This window comes from Gobio gobio (genome assembly GCF_949357685.1).
Source record: "Gobio gobio genome assembly, chromosome: 20".
Lineage (NCBI taxonomy): Eukaryota > Metazoa > Chordata > Actinopteri > Cypriniformes > Gobionidae > Gobio > Gobio gobio.
In genome coordinates, this window is record NC_137113.1 from 27296121 (window position 1) to 27321165 (window position 25045).

Consider the following 25045-nt stretch of genomic DNA (forward strand, 5'->3'; position numbering starts at 1 on the left):
AGGCTTGAAATCATATTCTCGTGTTGAATCCTTATGCTCATCTGAATAATGATGTGCGTATTCTCTGTCAAAGAGAATATAATTCATGCAGAAACGTGACTAATTCACAAGACCATTTCTACACGTTTGAATAGATTTTTAAAGAACGTGCAAAAGTCTCTATATTATACCAAAGCTTTAAAAATATGAAGTGACTGTGTAGGCCGAGTCACACTTTTCAAGTAGCCTATTTCTCAGGGACTCTACAACACAAACTGCCACAAAGTGGCGCTGTAAAAAAGTGAAATGTTTATCAGATTCTCTCTGTCACAGAAATTAATAATCTGACACCGAAGGAATACGACGATATCAGTCTTCGATCACTCTCACTATCGTGCTTTTTAGAGTAGCCTACCAGTTTCAGTGCATAAATGCGCAAAGTGATCTTAATTAAGTTACTCAAGATTTTAAGAGCATTTTTGTTAACCCACGAAAGAAAACAGTCTTTTCATTAAATTATTTACTACTATTAATGTAGGCTATTATTATTATTATTATTATTATTATTATTATTATTATTATTATTATTATTATTATTGTCCATTTGTGCCTTGGAATTTGTGTAGCTAATTGTAAAGTTATAAGTGTGTGTAAAAAATATTAATGCTCAAAACAATATACACAAGTAACAAGCATCAACAATGAGAAAAAAAATAAAAAGATAAAAAAAAGATTAGACATTTCTGTTTGAGTTTAGAAATATATGACGTCACGGCTCCCACCTTTCCACGTGTGGCTTGAGGTCGCGCGGAAAGGTTTCATCCTCTTTCGGTGCATCAGTGCAGTATCGTGTTCTCCGCGAGAGCGCCCGAGCGCTCTGTTATCTGCCGCTTCACACACGTTAACAGGTGGGACGAAAACACAGCTTTACGATTTGAACGGGGAAAGTGAAAACAAACACATTGTCACCAAGGACGTTTGAGGAATACCTGCTAAAATGTCTCGAGCCCCGGAGGACGTGAACAAACTCACCGAGAGCACATATAAGGTAAAAGTCGGTTTAAACTGCGTGTGTGTATCTTTTTTGTCATTTACCACCTGTTACTAAACCCAGTACATACAGCCTTATCAAAGTTGTGTTAGTAATTTAAATAACGAAGTGCTATTTTATGGCATTAAGGTACGTGTAAGTTGTGCAATAGTGGCATGAGTGCTTTTTAAAGTGCTTCAGTTGGGTTTCTGGGTTGAGTAAAAAAAAACCTGTTTTTGCTGGGCTGTTTCTGTTATTGCATACTTGACTGTTCATTGTTTTGCCAAGGGTGTGTTCTTGGGAATTAGCAGAGGAACTGACTAGAATTACATTACAGAAGGGCATTTCAATTCAATAGAGACCCAGAGGGCCCTTGAGTTAGGCAGGACTTTGATCTCATGAGCAATATAATTATAAGTCAATGTTTAAACCTTGCTATTTTTAGCTACTGTATACATATTTTTAGAAAGTACTGTAAATCTCTGTTGTATTTTATTGCATGGACAATAAACTGTTGTTTACATGTGTCCTTTATGAAATGTGGAAAAAGGGATAGTTCACCCAAAAATGAATTACTCACTCATCGTCATGTTCCAAACCTGTGGGATATTATAACCCCACTGACTTTTATCGAATGGAAAAAAAACAGTCATTATTCAAAATACCTGGCCAGTTATTCAACACCTGCCCAGTTATAGGCACATTCATTGAAGTCAGTTTTTGAATATCTTAAGTTTTATTCAGCAGCAGTAAGCTGCTTTCCATGTAACTTTGAAATATGACCTTTGTTTCTTGCTCTCCCAGAATGTGATGGAGCAGTTCAACCCAGGACTGCGGAATCTGGTTAACCTGGGAAAGAGCTATGAGAAATCAGTGACAGGTAATAAACTCTCAAAATTGTTGTAATACACGCAGCTTGGATTTCAGTTCCTGATAATCAATATGACTTATTCACTCTCCTGCAGCAATGACCTTTGCTGGAAAGGCATATTTCGATGCAGTCTCAAAGATTGGTGAAACCGCTGCCGTATCGCCGGTTTCTAGGGAGCTGGGTGAGTACTACTCTTTAAATCGTTGCCCAGAGGTCCTAATCCGGCCTTCGCCGAAATGGATGTGCTCTGTGCACAGAGAGGCTTAACATTTCCTTGTAGATGAATCATTGCACTCAACATGTCTTTGAATATCCAGTGCCAGTTATTTCCTCATTTTGTCAATAGACAGTTCTACGTTTGCGCCTGTTGAAGCCAGACAGGTTTGGTTCTTGTTGACTTTTTGTGACTCAGCATCAGTTTGATTCATATCGTCTGGAAATAATGACAGACTTTACTGTGATTTATAAACTGCCGTCTGTTTCATGGCAACTTAGTGCAAATTACAAAGATTAATGGCTTTGCCTCCACATTAATCTTTTAATTTGCTAAAAAAAAATAAAATGTACACAACGTTCTTATTACAAATACTTTTTTACATACTGTAAATTAGCTTTTACTCTCCAGTGATGTGTCCTTTTGTGTTTTACTGAGCTCCTTTGGCTTTTGTCATTCCCTGTTCTTCCTGAAATCCCTTTCAGACGGCTCGGATGACCACCAGACAGTGTGAATTCTCTGCACATACCGGCAGCAAACTTGCAAAGCAAACAGTTACTCTTTGAGGCTTTGTCTGCAAACCTTTCTGTCCCTGACCCCCTTCCAAAAAGCACCATAGCTCAAATGTTCCATAGGAACATGCAAACTCAAAAGGCTTGTCATCTATATTAACATTTAGTTCAGTCATAAGACCATGCATCATATCAACCTCTAATGCTGTAGTGAATACTAGTGCAGCCATCTATGTCCACCTGTTTCGTATAAGGAATGCATTGCTTATGATTGCTTGTGACACTTGATTGACACAAGGACTTGATTAAGTGAGCGTTGTGTCAACATTAACACACCTGCAAGAAAGTTCCAGAATAGTTCCAAAAATAAATGTAGGTTAACACAATTGAAATAATTACTAATTTAACTTAGTAGTAATTAATTAAAACTCCAGACTGCATGCCTGGGCCACACGTGTCATCAAATGAAACTATATAATGAATTACCATTACTTAAACAGTGATTTCTCTAGGGAATTTAAACATTCAATTGAGGCTGTATGACTGGAATGTAAGAAGTGCTCAGTTTGGTCACCACCCTTTTTCTCTTGCTGACACACTCCTCTAAAATTAAGACCATGAACATTCAATTGCAGGAGTACTTTTGTTATCTTAACAAAACAAGTTCCTTAGAGTCAAGATGTTTGTCATCCTATGGTGGAATTGTGTGTGTGACAGAATTCCTCCATAAGGTTGGTAAGAACAAGGTGAATTTCTCACTTGTCAGAGACTGTTTGGTTTAGTTGCTTGATGTGAACTTGAGTGTTTTTTTGGCTGTGTTTGGTGAGAATGGGTCTTTTATCAACCCCTAGAGCATTGTACTAGCGATTTTTTTTTTTTTTCTATATCTTTACTGTGGTTGGCAATAGAATGCCGCTGTCGCACATTAATGCGTTTTAAACTCTTTCATTAAATCATTGTCTGGATTTTTTTTCTGAGCGATTTCTAATGTAGTTTAAAGGTCCCATGACATGAAAATTTCACTTTTCTTAACTTTAATATGAGTTCCCCTAGCCTGTATATGGTCCCCAAGTGGCTAGAAATTTCGATAGGTGTAAACCAAGCCCTGGGTATCCTTCTCTGCCTTTGAGAAAATGAAAGCTCAGACGAGCCGATCTGGAATCTTCCCTGTATGTTGTCATATGGGGAAAGGTTACCTCCCCTTTCTCTGCTTTGCCAGCCCAGAGAATTTGGAGAAAATGGATTCAGTTTATTTTAGTCGCAATGTCAGCACAGACTTTTACAATATTGATTTGACAGCACTGCCACAAACAGTGAGTAACAGTGTTCATTAATGCCTGATCTCTGATCTGTGATTTCTGATGTGTAGCTAATTATTCAAGTTCACACAGACTTTCTTTCTAAATCGTTTAATACCGCATTTTTCTCTTAGTAGCATGAAACAAATCTGTTATTTAAATTGTGATTAGACTACAGAGAGTGATCAAAGAACACTCTTTATAATGTTCGGAGCTGTCAATCACACATCACGAGTATATCTGCACACTTGCCCAAACTGCCGTTATTATGAATGACACCGTTATGCTGCACAACTAAGCTCTTACTGTATTCATATCGATATAGAGACAGAGCGACACGTGTCATAATCTGAAGACCACGCCCACCTGGGGGGGAAAACAATCGAACGCTCTCCATTGACTTTGCATTGCGTGAAGCGGCATCCTTGTCATTTCGGACTTATAACAAAAAACAGAACAATGTCTAAAAGCGGATATGTGACAAAGTGTACAGCAAACAAGCTAAACAAAACCCACAACCAAAAACCCAGAAGTTTTTATAAGCTATTGACCCAAAAAACGAGCGTTTAAGGACAAAAAAGTGGATACAGGCCATTGAGACAGAGCGCGACACGTTATATTACACTGAGAACTACACCTACTGGAGGGGAACGTCATCAGAGACAGGAAATCTAATATATAAAACTGACATTTGGATATTTGACTTAACAGTGACAACATATTTACTGCACACATAGGCATACTGAGTGTCAGGATCCCAAAATGTACCCATTCTTCCTGCTGAAGCGTCACGTTTTACTGCCTTTATCCACTTTTGTCTCCTTAAACTCTCGTTTTTTTTGGGTCGACAGCTTATAAAAACTTATTTTTGTGTTTTTTAGCTTGTTTGCTGTACACTTTGTCACATATCAGCTTTTAGACATTCTGTTTTTTGTTATAAGTCCGAGATGACAAGGATGCAGCCTCACGCAATGCAAAGTCAATGGAGAGCGTTGGATTGTTTTCCCCCCCGGTGTGGGTGTGGCCTAAATACGCTCTGTCTCTATTGTGTTTGCTGTTAGTTGTGGGGAAAGCATTTTGTGAGAGAAAAGGCGTTGCAATGACGAGATAACTGCATTCACGCGATCAACAGACTGTCTGTGTACTCAATGCGCATCACTGCAGCTTTTCATGTGATGGAGAAAGATCTAAAAATAATGCTATAATCAACACTTTCACGATTCGTTAATCTCAACAGCTGTAATGGTAAAAAAACGTACTAAAAGTATTCGAGAGGGGTTCCACATGTTACAAAGTTCGTAGAAGAAGACCGGGTCAGCGTGACTGGGACTCGTGTTTATTCAGAACTCTCAGATACAAACAAAATAATCTCGCGCTCACAGCACTCTCTACAACTCAGTACAATATTACTTTCTCAGCAATCTTTCTCTCTGGTCCACGAGTACCCAGTCCTCTCTCTGGCAGTGCTTGCAGACCTCACTAAACCACGCCCCCCTCTGCCACAAAATCTAATACTCATTTCAAATGCAAAGATGTCAACCAATCACAACAGTGGGCGTTTTCACTGAAGTCTCACAGCAGACATGCCCCTTCAAACAGAGCATTCAAGCCAATATCAGGGCTAATATCAGGATAGAAAAAATGCCTTTTATTTCAAAATTATGACAATTTATGATGTCAAAATCATATTAACAATATAAGTACACCTCAGGAAACATTATAAAATAATAAAAAAATCCACGCCATGGGACCTTTTAAATATTTATTTTTCTGTTAGTCACTATGATGCTTCTCAGTAGTTTTCATATGAACTCTAGGAAAGCAGAAAGCACTTGGACATCAAAGGACGACAAACGGAACCAGTTGCCATAAATTAGATGATAATTAGGGTTGCGATGTAACAGAAGTAGTGACAGATCTCTTTTCCTCCATATTGTGACGTACATCCGAGTGAATAGATTATCGAAAGGAAATAAAATGCATAGGGCAGGGTCTTGGTTCAATCTTTCAGTTGTTGATTGGAGTCTGGCATATGCCCACCAAGAGAAGTCAGTCGTTGGAAGATAGATTTATGAGAGACATTTAGATTAAATTACAATGTCAAAAAATGCATCTGATTATTTCACAATAAGATGAATAGAATTAATTAAAAAAAACTAAAATGGGAATTTCCATCTCTTGCTACCTTTACAGCACAAGACTCAAATATTAAAGGGATTGTTCACCCAAAAGGAAAATTCTGTCATTTACTCACCCTCAAGTTGTTCCAAACCTAAATGAATTTCTATCTTCTGCTGAACCCAAAAGAAGATATTTTGAGGAACATGGGTAAACAAACAGTTGATGGGCCCCATTGACTTCCATAGTATGAGAATAAATACCAGCCATATATAGCCATATTCTTCAAAATATCATCTTTTGTGTTAAGCAGAAGAAAGAAATTCGTATAGGTTTGGAAAATCTTCAGGGTGTGTAAATGATGACAGAATTTTCGTTTTTTTAACCAGTAGCCTTGTTATTTATAGAATATGTGTTGAATTTAAAGTCAACATAAGAGAAAATTGCCCTCATTTTATTTAATGCATGTTCATGCTCTTACTGTTACTGTCAATGCACATTATTACAAAAGAAAAAAGTTTTCAAAGTAGTTCTTTGTCATTACTTGCTCTTCCAGTCTGAAACAACTTTCCTTTTCCGCTGATGACGCTTAAGCCGTGTGGGCTATCCGATAATGCTAACTAATCACCATATAGCTATTTGAGCATTGTTTTAGAAAATTCACATTCTGTCTATTCTAAAATGTAAAAATAGGATGTTTTATTTCTCAATAAATATCTTGTTTCACTCAAATAAGTGTCATATTATAGAAAAAAAGCTATTTACTTTGACATTAACTTCACTAATGACACTAATTTCCTGCATTTGACATTGTGCATATTTCATATCAAAATGTTTTCAGTCTGCAAATGTTTTCTTCAAATTATTTTCCCATTGGAGGTGTCTGCATTAGTGAAGTGTGGCATTCATCGATCCCAGAGACATCCTGAGCCTGTTTATTTATGCTTGAGGCATTCTAATTTGACTTAAAAACACAATTCACTGACAATGTGCTGTACTTTCATATTATCCAAATAAATGCTGGTGCATTTGAAGGGAAAACCATGGGAATAGTTTGATTCGCACAACAATTTTAGTTGTTGTTGTAGCAAGGATTTACTGTCACAGATCAGGTCTCAGTTGCTCTTGCATAATATTAAAGGGATAGTTCACCCCAAAATGAAAATTAACCCTTGATTTACTCACCCTCAGGCCATCCTAGGTGTACATGACATACTCCATACTGACATAAGTTGAATACGGAAGGCGGTCTGGTGGAAGCTAGATATTTGTCTTTATATCATGTTAAATATGGATATTTTTCTTACACAAATGCATCACTTCGCTTCAGAAGGCCTTTATTAACCCACTGGAGCCGTGTGGATTACTTTTATAATGGATGGATACACTTTTTTGGGCTTCAAATTTTGGTCTGCAATTTACTGCCATTATAATGCCTGGATTAGCCTGGACAATTTTTTTAACATAACTCTGATTGTATTCATCTGAAAGAAGAATGTCATATACACCTAGGATGGCTTGAGGGTGAGTAAATCATGGGGTAATTTTCATTTTTGGGTGAACTATCCCTTTAACTTCCTATTGAAAGCATCACCTGTCATGTCCAGGAAACCCTCTTTTCCTTGCCATAGGAATTCATGGCATCAAAATTGCATTAGTGTGTTGTTTAAACAGAAAGAGATTGTATAAAGAACACCAGGTGTTTTGAATATGTTCATTCTCAAACCTGCTTTCAGTTTTAATAATCTGGTAGTGTAGTGTCAATGTTGAAGAAGCACAGTGTTGAACAAACAACAGCAGTTGTGTTTGTAATGTTTTTAGTGTGCTATTTTAGGTTGCAACCTTCCAAGAAAAATACTATCCCAGCTGTTGATGACATTAGAAGAGTATTTCCTGTCACTTTCACATATTTTAAGTCTAAGATAATGTGAACGCTCTGTGCTAATTGTCACTTTTTCTCACTTATTTAACTGTTTACTTCTTAATATGAACTCCTTAATATATATATTTTTTTAAAACAAGCTTACGAAGGTTGATAATGTTTAAGAAGCAAGCTATTAAAGTGCATGATGGACAGAAACAATGTGTATCAGCCAGATCACCCTGTAGACCAAGACTGGTTGCCCACTGAAACTAAGCAGGGTTGAGCCTGGTCAGTAACTGGATGACAGACCTCCTGGGAAAAACTAGGTTGCTGCTGGAAGAGGTGTTAGTGAGGCGTGAAGGAAGTGCTCACCCAGTGGTCTGTGTGGTTCCTAACACACCAGTGATAGGGACAGTATACTGTCAAATAAAAGCACAGTTCTTCGGATGAGACATTAAACTGAGGTCCTGACTCTATGTGGTCATTAAAAATCCCAGGATGTCCTTCGTAAAAGAGTAGGGGTTTAAACCCGGCATCCTGGGCAAATTTGCCCATTGGACTCCACAACTGAATTATTTTGGACATGGCCAATTTACCATCTACTGCTCAATTTTGAAATGTAAATCTGGGCGCATTGTCTCAAATACAAAAATGAACTTGGATCAAACCAAAATGGACAATTAACATTGTCCAGTGTCGTTTACATCTATGGCTGTTGGTTGGAGATATACAGCTTAATCCATTGTACAATCATCAAGGGCAGCAATAGACAGTTTGTCTGTGAGTTTTGTCTGTGTATGTGTCTGTTCAAGCATAGAATCTAATCTGAAATCAACATGACGTACATTCAAATCCCATAATATGACACATTTGTGAAATGGGATAATCATTGTGAAAAATTGTAGGATGGGAACTGATTTGATCAAGAAAAAAAACAGGGAGGCAGAAATTAAGGGGTACATTTTGATTTAATTTGCATTGCAGTTTTACATTTAAAAGTAGATTTTACTGATAATGATTCCCCATTTAGGCTTTTTCCATTGGCAGGGATGCCCTGTAACCTTTGTAAGGTTGTGTACCTTTTATGCTACATCTCTGGGGTTGTGAAAACATGGAGCAGGTGCTGACACTCTCAGTACAAAGACTGCATTTACCGACTCCCTCCGCTGACCTTACCATGCTAAATAATGATGCTTTTATAACTGCTAGATGAGTGATAATGCTGCAGCTCACTTCAGTTTGTTTGCTGTAGGGTTTGTTTTTATGAGCAACACTAATGGGGCAAGATGAAATGACACTGATCAAACTGAGTAAGAGAGATGCATGCTAAAGGTGTAGTCATAGAAACATGTCATACACAAGTAAATGGAAGTCTAAAGTACAACTTGATACCTATCTGAAGGCAACTTTGAACTGTTTATCCAGTTGAGATGGAAACAAAACTATAAAGAAAACCCTAAATATCAGTAATGTAGCAATAATGTTTAATTTTTCTTCTCAGGGGTCGTGCTAATGGAGATTTCAGAAGTGCACAATAAGGTCCAACTGGAGCTGGAGGAATCTGTAAGTATGCAAAGCTCTTTTATGAGTTCTTCTCTGCTTTATTATCTTGATACATATACATGTATACAAGTTAAAATTATCAATTAAAAAAAAATTTCCTGTTCAAAAGTTTGCATTCCCTTTGCTCTTATTGTATGTTACCTACTTTATTATTATTATTTAGCCTTGTGGAATGTCAGTATGATCTTATTAATATTTTTGTTCAACAGACACATTAGGTTGATCAAAAGTGAGCGAAAAGATATTTATAATGTTACGAAAGATGTCTGTTTCTAATATATGCTGTTCTTTTGAACTTCCTATTCATCAAAGATTCCTGAAAAAAATTATCACATGTTTCTTAAAATGATTTCTGAAGGTTCATGTGACTGAAGAGGGGAGTGATGGCTGCTGAATATTCAGCTTTGTCATCACAGGAATAAATTTACATTTTAAAATATATTAAATTAAACCGTTATTTTAAATAAATGTAAATTTCACAATGTTGCTGTAGGGCTGTGATAAAAATACAAAATCAAATTTGTATGAAAAACGTATTTGTCTGGTAACGGAGAATTAGGCTGTTGCATCCGGACTCCATTCATTGATCTCCTTGCCCTGCATATGGATGATCTGGCTGGTAAAGACGGGTGTCTCTTACTGGCCCTCTCCCTTAAAAATATACATGTATGTATTTATATACATACATTTATATTTTATTTTATTAAATAAAAAAAAATAAAAAACATATTTGTGTTAACCTATGAGCAGAACTGTTGCAGGCAATGCTATTGGAGGAAACCTTTAGGACATGAGCTTTGTGTATTTGTAACTTCAAACATTTTTGTAGTCACATGATTTGACATTATAAATCATACAATCACGATTTGCCTTGGGGATAGCGTGTGTGTGTGCTGAACTTATCTGTGGTATGTGCCTGTATTAAGGGGTGAACCTCTGCTCTCTTGATTTTAAGAGCATTTCTTCCTCCAAAACCGTTTTTATCAAATGATCTTAGGTATTCAAACTTGCAGCATTTAACCACTGAAGCTTATAAGATAACCCTTTTTGTTTAAATTCTCTACATAGTCGTGTTATCATAGTATTGGAATGATTTCATGCAATTTCATTGATATAGATTTTTGTCGCTGTGCAATGATGATTTATCGTCATTAACCTTGTTGTTACAGTTCATGAGGTTCCACAGAGAGCTCATTGCTGAACTGGAAAAGAAAACTGATATGGATATCAAGTACATGAATGTGAGTATTGCATGTTTTTCTCCACTTTATACTAACCTGTGCAAGGACATTTCATTGATGCTGTGGTATTATATTTCCTCTAGGCCACATTCAAAAGATACCAGTCAGAACACAAATTGAAGCAAGACTTCTTAGACAAAACACAGGCTGACCTGAAGAAACTGCGTAGAAAAAGTCAAGGGAAGCATTCGTCCAAATATGAGATCAAAGAAAATGAGGTGAGGGTTGATTTATTTTTTTGATATGAAATCTATCTATCTGGCAGTTTGTAGTCCTAATATATCGACAAGAATTAGCATTTTTGAACCACGGTTTCCCTCTGGGTTTTTAGGCTAGTGGCTTACAATTTTTGAGTAAAAATGTCTGTGATTTAATATTACTTGAACAGATATGTTCTCAAGAAAAAAATACACAGTCATACCTCAATTGTGAATTTTGCAGCTGCCGTGCTATTAATGTGTAACGAAAAAGAAAAAAAATGTTGGGCGGGGATTTGGTTATGTGGGCACTTGGTCATTTATGAGGTCATCTTTTTAAATGAAAGGCATGCACGAATGAATTATTCACAATAAGATCTATAATATGCATTTAGAAAACTTCCCTTAATGCCAATTTTATTAAAGACTACAGCTACCACAAAGATGTGTTTATATGCTTGATAAGCCAACCATTTAGTCCTTATATAGCATTTTAACAAAAAAAAATTTAATCAAAATACGTGTTTATTTTGTAAGCCAAAAGGTGAAACTCTTTTCAAGTTATATTCACTTCAGACAATATTTTACTTATAAATCCAAAATCTAAAAGCCAAAAGGAAGTTCTCAAGGGAACCCATGACAAAGGGAACGGCTCTATTCAATTTATTTTCTGGCTCAATGTCAGGAACATGATTTGACACTTAATGCACTCATTCTGCTGGGGTGGGCTCTTTTAATACACAGTTTGAATAGCTCACCATTGTGTTCCTCCTTTCAAAGGCGTATTGTTTCTTTGAACGGTTAGCAATGGAAACCTTTTTTTATGTAATGTGTTTGCTTCTGAGTTTCTTTTTTGACATGTTTGAAGGAAAATTGAACTGATCTGCTGCTGAGTTTAACAAAGCATCAACCACAATCATGTAAATTGTTTTAATAGTCAAACATTCCCATTAAAATGTCTTTTAGTCATCGTGCCATTTGTATTGGCTTTGCAAATCACAATAAATATGAAACTTGAAATTGCCATTGTAAACACAGTATAAAACTTAAAGCACAGACATATGGTGTGTTTGCATTTTGGGCAACCAGAGTTTGAGTCCAATTCCTCTCTCCCATGATTTCCTTTCTGTCTTCCTACCGTCCTATATAAAATTAAAGCAAAAAAGCTTTTTTGGTGGGAGCAGATGAAGTACATTTAAAAACTTGTTTCCTGCAAGTATGTATCATATCAAGTCACAGAATTATGTAGATCTTGAGTTGGTGAAATGTCATTCACCTTAGGAGTGACTAGAATCTTATTCAAAAACATGTCAAATCATGTCCCTTACAAAACCCACCGAATCATAATTTCATATAGCCATGAACTCATATCATGCATTCATATTGCACTGAGAGACAATACTTGTGGGACTTTCATGTCCAGGCATGATCTGTGAACGATTCTGAAAACAACTCCAAGGAAACAAGCAACATTCACGGTCACTATGACAACTTGCAGAGAACTACTGTATAATAGTGAGGGGAATCCTGTGAAGAAGAACAGAGCTCTGTTTCTAGTGTCATTTTCACAGGTCTGCTGGGTAACAGCCATGTTCTATAAAAGCATAGAATCCTTAGTCTGGAAAAAGAGTTACTCACAAGAAAAATTACTGCATTAACATAAGGTGTTGACTGTGTAGCCTTCTTAAATATGTTGATAAATCTCATTTTGTTAAATGTGATGTTTTGTTTGTATTTCTCAATGCAATCTGTCCCAAAAATGATGTATTTCAAGCAAGAAATCCAGTATATCTGTTCCACTCGCTGGCTACTATGAGTGTATCATGTGATGCAGCCATATCGTATGATTCATTTAATCTCTAGTGTATGGAGTCCATCTCATCCCGGGAGACAGACATGCAGAGGTTTATTGCAGAAGGATGTAAGGAGGCTCTGTTGGAAGAGAAAAGGAGGTTCTGTTTCTTGGTGGACAAACACTGTGGCTTCTCCTATCAGCTAGCAGCTTTCCATGACAAGGTGACCCACTGAAAATATTCAAATATAAAACGTACTTTTTTCCAGGTAATATTGATGTTAGACTTCAGGAATAAAAATAAATTAAAATGGTACATGATATGTACACTACTGTTGAAGAGTTTTGGTTTAGTAAAAAAAATTTAACTAAACTTTTTAAAGTAACTTTTTTAAAATGTGTATTTTAAAATGTAATTAATTCCTGTGATGGCAAAGTTGAACTTTCAGCAGCCATTAGTCCAGTCTTCCATGTCACATCACATGATCCTTCAGAAATCCTTCTAATATGCTGATTTGAAAAAATATATATATATATTTTTCAGGATTATTTGATGAAAAGAACAGCATTAATTGGAAATAGAAATCTTTTGTAACATTATAAATGTCTTAACTCTTTTGAATGGTAGTGTTTGCATTTCTTCCTTCCAACTGAATGTACACTTGCACCCACAGGCTAAGGAGATACTGACCGTCAAACTGCCCAGCTGGCAAGATAAGTGTACCGATGCCACCAGGGTGCCAGACACAGTGATATCCATGATTGAGGGTCTGCGGACTCCAATGTCAGACATACCCGAGTCATCGCCTACATTGAAGCACAGTGACCAGGTTAGTCTCATGTTAGAACAAGGTGTACCTCCATTAAATTTACATATGACTGTTTAAATGCTTGTTTTTTGTTTGTTTGAGAGCCACATAGCATTCACTTGTTTAACCCTTAAATGCCTGAATGTTTTGCAAAACATTATTATATATTCGGGTCTTTAGCGACCTGGATCTATATCTAACACAGATGGATCTCTACCTGTCGCGATAATATAAAACTCTTCTGATATTAGAGAAACAATAACAGAAGAATAAAATAAGGCATATCCTTGTTACCTTTTAGAGCTTGGAAGGGTTCAGTTTGATGTTTTATACAATCATCACTGTCCTCGTCAGCGCTCATTTCCCATCTGGCTCATATTCAGCATCTGGCTCATATTCACCATCTCAAACATATTCTCAAAACTATCTTTTTCAACGGCTTCAAAATCAGTATTTTGATCGCTGACAGCTTCTTCACCAGATCCACCATCAAGTGACAGTGACACTAATATTTGATTGCGTTCAGTACCTATTCTTTTGTTTTCTGCCTGTGGTAACTATGAGTGAAATGTCACTTCATCATTGTGTATCAGACATTGCCACCTTGTGGAATAAAGGTGAATTTCACCTATTCAAGTCTTACTAATGCCGAGTTCACACTGCCCGATTTTAGGCCCGGATTTTGGCTTGCCGTCAAATGCCCGAAATCATAGGCAAATCGGTGCTCATGCACGTGAGTGACAATCACACAGTGTGAATTATCAAAGACAAGTCGCCAACGCCCATGAGATATTTGGCATGCTAAATATCTGGACTTGTCGGCTATTCAAACTCCTGCTGTGTGAAATTAGCCTGGCTCCGCCCTCCTACGATCTTCCGCTCAATTTTCATTTTCCTTCAATACTTCGTCTGGGATTGCGGTATATTCTCTGGTTTTCGCTGGTCAAATTTGAACCGGTCCAATCAGCGAACAGAGGGAGTGGCTGAGAACAATGACGTTGATGTCGTGCGCTAGTTTGAGATGACATGCGTCACGACCAAACGTTAGCGATTGTTATGGCAGATCCAGAGTGTTATAGACCAGAACATCAGTATTTTAATAGATATATTTACAATTATATCAAACAGAAACAAAGCACAAACATGTGCTTGACCAGCTGCAGAAGTAGCACATTGCAAAATTATTTATTTACCTCATGCTCTCTTTGCAGAACACAATCCTTGCTCCCTCTGTCTCCCTAACCATTTCCTCCGCCATAATCTTTTGTCTTTTTCTCCTTTTCGCTGCAAATCAGTGCACAAACAATTTGGATCGCAAACTTTCTGCATTTTATAATTTTTAAAAACAATTCCAGTCTTGCGCGAGAACGGTCTGATGCACGCGCGATTTTGCGTTTAGTTGTCACATCTCACGTGTTTGGTTGTGAAACGTAGTTTGCGCACCGGAGAGAGTTGTCAGTGATTCTTCCTATTGTAAAGTCATGCAGTGTGAAACCTCCTGTCGCCAATCCATCGTGCAGTGTGAACACTGCTCTTTTCACACTCATTCAATCTCTGCTGTGATCCGATGAGTTTGAAAATCGTGCAGTCTGAACTCAGCATTAGTCAAAGATTCGGTTATTATTGTGCACAAAAAAATATCCTTGCACTGTCACACACCTTGGGTCATTAGCGACCCTACAAAAAATGAATGGGAAAACAGGCATTCTTTTATAATTTTATAATTAATTGATTGAGGAATACTAAGAAGTTGGATGTCTTACTTTAAAAAATGAATGAGGAGGAGGGTAGTGAATGATGTTCTGGGTCACTTAAAGGGTTAGTTCACCCAAAAATGAAAATTCTGTCATTAATTACCCACCCTCATGTCGTTCGACACCCGTAAAACCTCCGTTCATATTCGGAACACAAATGAAGATATTTTTGTTGAAAGCTGATGGCTGAGAAAGGCTTCAGATAGGCCTCCATTGGCATTCAGTACATTTACACTCCGAAGACCCATAAAAGGCACTTAAAACGTCGTTACAAAGTCCATCTCACCACAGTGACTCTACAATAATTTTACGATGCGACGACAATAGTTTTTGTCAAAAATCAAAATAACACCTTTATCCAACTTGTTCTTGTCTTCCGTGTGTGCCTCCATGACGCATGCGCGAGAATATGACGCAGATCCGGCGTTCAGACACATGACCCAGAAGTGATTTGTTTACAAGCAGAGGAAGTGTCTAAGCTGTTGAATTCTACATTGATCGTGCTTTAGGTCTCGGCGTAGTTCTCAAAATCGGGCTAAAGTGTGCATTTCATGGATTCCCGAACCCCGGCGCTACGTCATATTCTCGCGCATGCGTCGTGGAGGCACACATGGAAGACAAGAACAAGTTGGATAAAGGTGTTATTTTTATTTTTTTTGCGCACAAAAACTATTGTCGTCGCATCCTAAAATTATTGTAGAGCCACTGTGGTGAGATGGACTTTGTAACGACGTTTTAAGTGCCTTTTATGGGTCTTGGGAGTGTAAATGTACTGCATGCCAATGGAGGCCTATCTGAAGACTTTCTCAGCCATCAGCTTTCAACTAAAATATCTTCATTTGTGTTCCGAATATGAACGGAGGTCTTACGGGTGTCGAACGACATGAGGGTGAGTAATTAATGACAGAATTTTCATTTTTGGGTGAACTAACCCTTTAAGACCAGAGGTATGCATTTAAGGGTTAAGCCAAAACTGTTTTGTTTAGTTTTATTGAAAAAAGGCATCCTGACATTATGGTCTCTGCATCGTTGCATTTTTTTTTTTTCTCCTCAGACCAATTTCCGTTCGATTGTTCCGCCCCCAGCCCCGTCACTCAAAGCCCACACGAGCCCACTGGCCAGCATGTTCTCCCAGGACATTCCCAAAAGCCCCATCTCATCAGAGCACTTCTCAGGCAAGCTGACGGCTCCCTCACACTTAGATTTCATCACTTCTGCTCTCAACAATCAAGCGCACTAGCCTTTGTGTTGATGAGGCAGTCCTTGAAACATTGCTGTGATTACTAATTTAGCTGATTACTGCCACAAAATATCTTTAATTAATGTCACTTAAATCAACAGATCAAGACAGTCTAGATGGAAACGGCCTGTCTAGGTCTGCATCTGTGTCTAGCGGTATAGACATGGCCAAGAAGAACAGGGTGCAAACTATCTTCCCCCACACAGCAGGAAATAATGAGACCCTGCTGAGCTTTGATGATGGAGACATTATTACACTGCTTATCCAAGAGGAGCGGGATGGCTGGCTGTATGGAGAACTAGAACATACTGGACAGTAAGTTTGAAGAACATTCATTCAATTTAAAATTGCTTTTCACCTTGAAGAAGTTCACCCAAAATGAAAGTTCGTCATCATTTACTCACCCTCATGATGTTCCAAACCTAAATAACGTTCTTTCTTCTGGGGAACACAAAAGACGTTTTTGAAAAATGTTTTTTGTGTGCTTGTCCATAAATGAAAGTCAATGGTGTCCAATATTTGTTTTGGACTCCATTAACTTCAATTATATAGAAAAAAAAACAGTTGAAACATTCTTTAAAATATCTTTTCTGTTCTGCAGAAAATAGATTTGGAACAATATGAGGCACATTAAGGACGCTGCAACTTTTCATTTATATGTTCTTTGTCCATGGTGCCCCTTTGACTTGGATGTTAGCAACATTAGCTTTTCTGAGCTGGAAATACTGGTTCCATGCTTCTGTTCGTCAGATTTACTCTCCTAATTTGCACAATTTGGTAAGGTATGCTCGACATGTCAAACATGTACGAGGTGCTTACATAAGTTATTATGAGGGAACAAGCACACTGCTGCCGTAAGCCTTTTCAGGGCAGTAGATTTATTGGCTTTAACTTATTAGCACAAACAAAAGTGGTTCCATCAGGTAGACTTGATGAGGGGCATTCATTCTTCTGTTATCATAGTACATCGTTTTCTTGACCTGATATGTGCTTCCAATGTGGGTGGTGAAACAACGGGGCAAGCTGACATTTGACCTGGCACTTTTAGAGCGAGTTTGATTAAGGAATTATTTGTAAATGAGAATGCGAGATATGGCATGGATTCAGCACAGACGAGTTGATTAAGCCGATTTTCAGTATTAGCATGAATTTTTTTTGTTTATTTATTTTACATTTAGTAGTTTTTAAAGTCTGCATGAAATCAAAATTGACGCTATTTAGTTTGTTAGTGCACATTACTAGTCTTGTGAAGAATTAATCTGTGCAAGTTAATCCACAGAAAAATGTGTGTTGCACAGCTCTGCTTTATCATAAAAGCTCACAGAGACAGCTAAAGAACTGGCTCAGATTTCTTAATGCACATAATACATGTAATTTATAAAGTTCTACATTTGTACATTTTTTTATTAGACTGAAGCTGAATTTTGATTGGATTAGTTATCAGATTGTTTTTATTTTACCTTTTTGAAAATGACAATATTTGAATTTGATTTGGTGATGCTAGTGGCTTATTAAAAACATAATTGTAAAGCTAACAGGCGCATCTTTTTGTTATATTAATATTTGCATGTAATCATTTATTCATAGCGACATACAAATGAAAGCACAAATGATCCTACTGCAGCGAAAGCATGTGTCTGTGATTCTGTGTGGTCTTACATTTGTTTATTTTGAAAATTTAATGAGCAGCTCTGTTGTCACTGACCAGATCTGCCATTTCAGAGATCCAAGGTCCACAGATTTTCCCTCACTACCCATTATGCTGTCACCACTATTTTGAGAAGTGAAAATGTCTTAATGCACTGACGCACTCTTGAAGGCTCGGTTCAAAGTTATCCACAGCTGGCAGTGTGACAGTTCCTAAGCAACCGAAACCAAATGAACTCTTCATACTACATGGTGTTTTGAGCCACTACAGTGGTTTCTGATTAGTCATACAACTGCTGAGGACAGAAATTTGTCTTAATGCATATGGAAATGGAGCTGGCACCCATTTTTGTTTGAAAATCATGATGCACATTATGGATATTTTTTGCTTTCAATTACAGGCGGGGCTGGTTTCCCTCATCTTACTGCCGGACTTGCAACGATCCAGTAATCGCAAACAGGTGAGTTTGCTTTTTCTTTCATTTGAGAACTTCAAATAATGTTTATCTAACCATTAACAAAACAGTAAGACATCTATTTATGTACTTTGTTCAGTAGATTCGAGAGCCCATTGCGTAGCCAGAGTGCGACTGATCTTCCAGAGCAGCCGGAGGAAGACGAGGAGGTGGAGGAACCCGTGCTGCTGCCCCCGCCTGACTACAGTGACTCATCCAGGGACAGACCCATCACCCCCTCTCCACAGAACATGGTAAACAACTAAGAGCAAATTTAGTTGGAAAAGCAGCCATTTTCTGGAAAGCGAGACATACCCCTTTCCCACCAAGGCAGTGCTGGTGCTAGTTCGGAGCCAGAGCCTAGTTTCAAATCGGTTCTTTGTGTTTCCACACCCAAAGCACCAGCTCCAAGCCAGGAAAAGTGGTTCTTAAGTAGCACCAAAACATTGCTGGGCTAGAAGTAAGAACTGATTACGTCAGGCGCTGGGGGCGGGGTCAACCAGACGAGCACAAACTTGAGATCTGCCATTTTTTAAATAGCAGCTAATGGAGCTAATAGTTGCTGCTCATTTGTAATCTTTGTCCATACAAATTACGGCGAACTGCATGAATGTGTTGGATTCGCTGGGTTTTGATGCCGATGTAGGATTGTAAAGCCATGTGCATCAATACAGGGAGTGCAGAATTATTAGGCACGTTGATTTTCTGATCATATTTTTTTTCCAGGCACATTTGACCAATTCCAAACCACAGTAATCCTAATAACTACTATTGATTTAGTATTTAATAATGTATAAGTGATATATAATTGTTCATGAAGGCTGGAAATGAAAATCACTTTATATTCAGGTGTGCAGAATTATTAGGGATGTTTTCTTTTACAGATAAATTGAGCCAAAAAAGAGATTTAACTCAGACTGAAAAGTCAAAAAGTATTAAATGCCCATGAGAAGGATGCAATACTAATGCAATACTAGACATTGCAGTTAAGGCATGACCATTGGACAGTGAAATGCTCGTTGGGTCAGCAGGGTCAGACAAAAACAGGTGGTGAAGAAAAGACACCTATTAACCGTAAAAGAATTAAGAATTAAGGTGAGAATTAAGGGTGAAACCATCAGGAACCCTTTAGTCTCCAGCGCCACCATTTTCCAGAGCTGCAACCTACCTGGAGTCTCCAGAAGTGCAAGGTGTCAGGATCTCAGAGACTTCAGTTAGGTAAAGAATCCTAAAAAATGACCCCCACTAGATAAGAACACTAGTGTTGTAAAATACATGAAGCCTGCTTTTTTATAGGCTTTATAGGTTTTATAGGTTGAGAATGACTCTTGAAGGACCAGCACCACATCCTCTAGTACCACTGTTTGAAGAATTCATCTTCCAGAATCTGGCAGTATGTTTTGGGAGTTAATTTTAGTCCATCCTGAAGTCCGTTTTGCAGAGATGGACTAAAAATGAACTCCCAAAACGTACTGCCAGATTCTGGAAGATGAATTCTTCAAACAGTGGTACTAGAGGATGTGGTGCTGGTCCTTCAAGAGTCACTCTCAACCTATCTGTCCATAAAGCCTATAAAAAAACCTTCTTCAAGTATTTTACAACACTTCAGCTTATGATTCTTATCTAGTGGGGGTCATTTTTTAGGATTCTTTACCTAACTGAAGTCTCTGAGATCCTGACACCTTGCACTTCTGGAGACTCCAGGTAGGTTGCAGCTTTGGAAAATGGTGGCGCTGGAGACTAAAGGGTTCCTGATGGTTTCACCCTTAATTCTTCACCTTAATTCTTAATTCTTTTGCAGTTAACAGGTGTCTTTTCTTCACCACCTGTTTTTGTCTGACCCTGCTGACCCAACGAGCATTTCACTGTCCAATGGTCATGCCTTAACTGCAATGTCTAGTATTGCATTAGTATTGCATCCTTCTCATGGGCATTTAATACTTTTTGACTTTTCAGTCTGAGTTAAATCTCTTTTTTGGCTCAATTTATCTGTAAAAGAAAACATGCCTAATAATTCTGCACACCTGAATATAAGGTGATTTTCATTTCCAGCCTTCATGAACAATTATATATCACTTATACATTATTAAATACTAAATCAATAGTAGTTATTAGGATTACTGTGGTTTGGAATTGGTCAAATGTGCCTGGAAAAAAATTATGATCAGAAAATCAACGTGCCTAATAATTCTGCACTCCCTGTAGTAACACAACGTTTGCATTGTTGATGGAAGGCTTGTTCGCAGCGGTGCTGTGCAGACCGATCGCCGTATGACAACGAGTCCAGCGAGAGCATATGACTCCTTATGCTTTTGATTCACTCATGTTTTTTTTTTTTTATCATACGTGGATCGGTCCGCGCAGCGCCGATGCATCTCGAACAAGCCTGGTGTGTTTGTGTTTCCCACTGCCTCGCTAGGGTTGCTGAGAAAGATGAGACGTATACAGTGACGTAAGACCTGGCTCTGTTGTGGCTCTCAGCATGTGGAAAAGTAAACGGTTCTTAGAAGGCTCCTCCAGTCGAACCCACTATGAACTGGGACTAGCACTGGCTCTGAACTTGCACCCGGTTCATTCTGGTGGAAAAGGGGTAACAGAGGGGAGTATCTGTGTGTCTTATCCTTTTGTGGCTGAAATAAAGAAGGCAAAGTCATTCTGAGAGGTAGTCCCTTGATTGAATAAGGCTTTCCTATAGGGCAAAAATGAAACATCTTTGTTGATTCTGGAACAGCATTCCAGTCAGCCAATCAAATTTGAGGGACACCTGGTCACTTAATGTGATTTTACTGATCGGATAGCTATCCGATTAAAACTGTTCCATTTACACTTGGCCATCTAAATGTGTCTCCGAAATAAATCCGATCTTCAATTCCCGAGCTGTATGCTATTTTAAGTTCACATTAACAAAAGCAACATATGCGCTGCATTTTATTTATCGTCAGCTAATTTCAAGATCAAAGACTGCAATAGGAGAGAGAGCAGTGCCAGCACTAGGACGATAATTCGTTTTATTACTTTTAATAAAGATAATTGTGTGGTGAGGTTCAGGATGCAACGCCAAACTTTCATTTGCGGTAGTTTATGCATCCTGGTTGACTATAACACTCTCAGTCGTTTATTTAAAAAAAAACTATTTTGGGAGGTTTCGTTTGGTCTCAAACCACCTCCTGCAGTGATTTTAATGATTGGATTTAAATCACTCTCAAATGCAAATATATGCAAGTATTTTCACTAGTAGTTTCTTTTGGACCCCACTCTATTTGTTCAGTTATACATTAGGTTTTAAATCGTACAAATTAGATCTACATAGTGGCAATAACCACTTATAAGACCTGCAATAATGTAACCTTGTTGTTTGCCAGGGGGCCTAGGGAGGGGTTGATGAATGCTCTGCATTGCTATCATTGTGGAAAATAAAAAGACATCTGAAAAATGCTCCCTACCTGGTTTTCTCATTGTGAGGAAGATTGGAAACTGTTAGAGCTGCACTATATTAACTGGCACTATATTAACTATTGGCAAACCGTATTTGAGTATCTGGCTCCCTCTCCTGAAGGACCTCAAGACACATGTACTGCCTTGGGGCACGGAGATGAAATTGTTGAAAGTGTTTAGACACAACTAATTCACCTTGAATGTGATCATATGATTGTGGGCTGGTGACTCTGGTAGACACATGTGGACTGTTGTGGCAGGTCTATGAACTAAAGTCTGTCCTCTGATGAACAAAGGGTTAGTTCACCCAAAAGTAGGAATTCTTTAATTTAGTCTATTGAAGTGGTTTTCAATCCTTGTCCAGGGGATGCACATTTTGTATGTTGACGCTCTTGATTCAGATCCTCAGATCATCAAAACCACTGCTCTACTTTACTCCTTGCTGTGGAACACAACAGGATATTTTTTGAAGGATCTTTATGGAACTTTCCATAAAAATAAAATGAATCTGTTCCTTAAACCGTGGTATGACTTGTGGCCTTATTTGTTTTGTTTTTTGGTCCTTTTGGGAGTTTTGACAGCTTGTGGTCACTGTAAACCGTTGTTTAGAAAAAGGTCATATGAATTACTTTTATAGTATGTGCTTTTTTGGTTGTTTTTATGTTATTTATTCATTCATTTTTTTGATGTTTTTGAAGTTTGACAGACTATAGTCACATTAAACTGTTGTTTAGAAAGATGAATCAAGTGGAGTACTTTTATGGTGTGCGTTTTTTTTGGGGGGGGGTGTAATTTGACAGCCTGTGGTCAAGAAAATGACATTGGAATGACATGAATGAGTAAATTGTGACACAATGTACATTTTTGCGTCAACTAATCCTTTAATATGTTAATATGTCTCCTAGCAAGATTTGTCAGATTTTAACTCCAGGATACTTCCAGTACATCCTTCTCTCTTACTGTGCATGACTGCTTACAGGTCATCGTCTCTTGACGTAGTTATGATTAGATTGTCAGCAGGCAGAGAAAGCAAGCGTTTCTAGATTATCAAGATTCCTGACGCATATGATGAGGTCATAGGACACAGCGATTGTTCCAGGTACTTAGTCAACAGGTGAAGTGACAGAATTATGTGTTGACATCCTAATCGAACCAGTCTAACTGGGAAAATCAACTACGCTTTCATGTTCTAAAGAATGGAAGCACCGTTTATGCTGATCACTTTTTATTCTTTTTTTTTTTTTTGCAACAGGTGTCTTTGCCAAATGGTCACTCAATGCCTCCATTCCTTGGGTGAGTATCATAAACAGAATGGAATCCCCATATTACTACAGCACTCTAGAATTTAACCCATTCTCTGCAATCACAATGCTTGTTTTCCTCCTCAGGGTCGGGAATCCATTTGCCACGGTCAAACTACGACCCACTGTCACAAATGACAGATCTGCACCAAACATATGATGCGAGTTCATTCAGCCCCATGCCCCGATGGGAAGTTGTGTCTATATTGATGCATTGCAAATATGGCAGAACCACCAAATGAAAGGATTCTGTTACTGCATCAATTTTAATCCTTAAATTTTCTAAAAATGCAAACCAGCATATATACAGGAAGCATTATTTATAAGATTTTTAGACTTTGATTAAATTATTATTTTAAATTGTAACTGGATTCATACACTTCCAAAAGAATGCACAGCACCAACACAGGCTCTTGAATAGATATTTTCTGACCATATTGGTCCTATGTCTGGGGCCTTGTAAAGGTAAGCTGAAATCCCAAATGTATATTTTAAGGTTCAAGTATTGCAGCCCCTAATTAGAAAAACGACACATGACCAAATCATATTTCATTTCAAAATCCAGTGAAGTAGTGTGAGATTTGCCAGTTGCCAAATTGTTCTGGTTGGAATTTATTAATTTTAGCCTGTTTTTGTTATACAATGTCATTATTTCATTGTTTTAAAATGCTGATGTGTTCCTTATCCTTTACACCTTTCCCACGTTTAAAGGAGAGCACTGTAAATACACTTAGTTCAATTGTTTAGTCCTCATGTTAAAGATAAGTGCAATATGTGGTGATAACATTCATAATAGCTGCACAGGTGATTGTTGGCTTTAACTGGATATCATCTCAAACTTGAGCATTTTTCACCATGGAATAGAAATGCTTGGGTCCTAACTAAATACAGATTTTTTTTTTTTTAATGAAGTCTTGTAAGGTCATGTACATGTTATGCCTTTTGCAAGCATGTTTTATGTAGGGGAAACAGTCTTTTCTTTTAGACCTTTTTTTTTGTGTTGCAATATTGATTCATTGCCCCATTTCCTGTCATACCACATTACTCCGAAATAAAGATATATGTGTATATGTCTGTATGAAAATGCCTTGGATTTTTATTACAACTCTAGAGTATTGGATACAGTCCAAAGCACTCTTCACCTTGTAAAACTTCAGAGTTGTTATAAATGGGTTTTTATGAGGTGTGTGTATCATGTCACATGGCAGATAACAGTAATTTAATTTTGCCCTTCTCCTTCAGTGTTGTAGTCAAGGCTGAGACTAAAAGAGTTCAGCTATATTTGTGTTTGATGCTTGTTAATTCACCTATATCCACATATAATTATTCCCCTATATTCCAAGTAGGCTATACAGGGAGTGCAGAATTATTAGGCACATTGATTTTCTGATCATATTTTTTTTCCAGGCACATTTGACCAATTCCAAACCACAGTAATCCTAATAACTACTATTGATTTAGTATTTAATAATGTATAAGTGATATATAATTGTTCATGAAGGCTGGAAATGAAAAACACCTTATATTCAGGTGTGCAGAATTATTAGGCATGTTTTCTTTTAGAGATAAATTGAGCCAAAAAAGAGATTTAACTCAGACTGAAAAGTCAAAAAGTATTGAATGCCCATGAGAAGGATGCAATACTAATGCAATACTAGACATTGCAGTTAAGGCATGACCATTGGACAGTGAAATGCTCGTTGGGTCAGCAGGATCTGACAAAAA

At 37.7% G+C, this 25045-nt stretch overlaps 1 protein-coding gene across 2 annotated transcripts; it reads left to right on the forward strand.

Annotated features, from left to right (window-relative positions):
* Positions 1–767: 767 nt before the first annotated feature.
* Positions 768–24400, forward strand: baiap2l1a (BAR/IMD domain containing adaptor protein 2 like 1a). Of its 2 annotated transcripts, none has more exons than XM_079801073.1 (14): positions 768–1027; positions 1814–1889; positions 1975–2061; positions 9388–9449; positions 10619–10690; positions 10774–10908; positions 12751–12903; positions 13354–13509; positions 16297–16417; positions 16584–16797; positions 18531–18590; positions 18688–18838; positions 23272–23312; positions 23408–24400. In XM_079801073.1, exons 1-14 carry the CDS (start codon positions 977–979, stop codon positions 23478–23480), a joined length of 1452 nt encoding a protein of 483 aa, XP_079657199.1. In that variant the 5' UTR covers positions 768–976; the 3' UTR covers positions 23481–24400. The 2 variants fall into 2 exon arrangements, with proteins under 2 accessions (XP_079657199.1, XP_079657198.1); XM_079801072.1 differs by having other exon boundaries at positions 800–1027; positions 18685–18838.
* The last annotated feature ends 645 nt before the right edge of the window (positions 24401–25045 follow it).

What these genes read in the sequence shown, in the direction of transcription:
- baiap2l1a (XM_079801072.1), top strand. Translation starts at nt 977, where the DNA reads ATGTCTCGAGCCCCGGAGGACGTGAACAAACTCACCGAGAGCACATAT. An exon ending in TGGATATCAAGTACATGAAT is followed by an intron (nt 10,691 to 10,773) that starts GTGAGTATTGCA and finishes TATTTCCTCTAG; the next exon opens with GCCACATTCAAAAGATACCA. An exon ending in ATGAGATCAAAGAAAATGAG is followed by an intron (nt 10,909 to 12,750) that starts GTGAGGGTTGAT and finishes TTTAATCTCTAG; the next exon opens with TGTATGGAGTCCATCTCATC.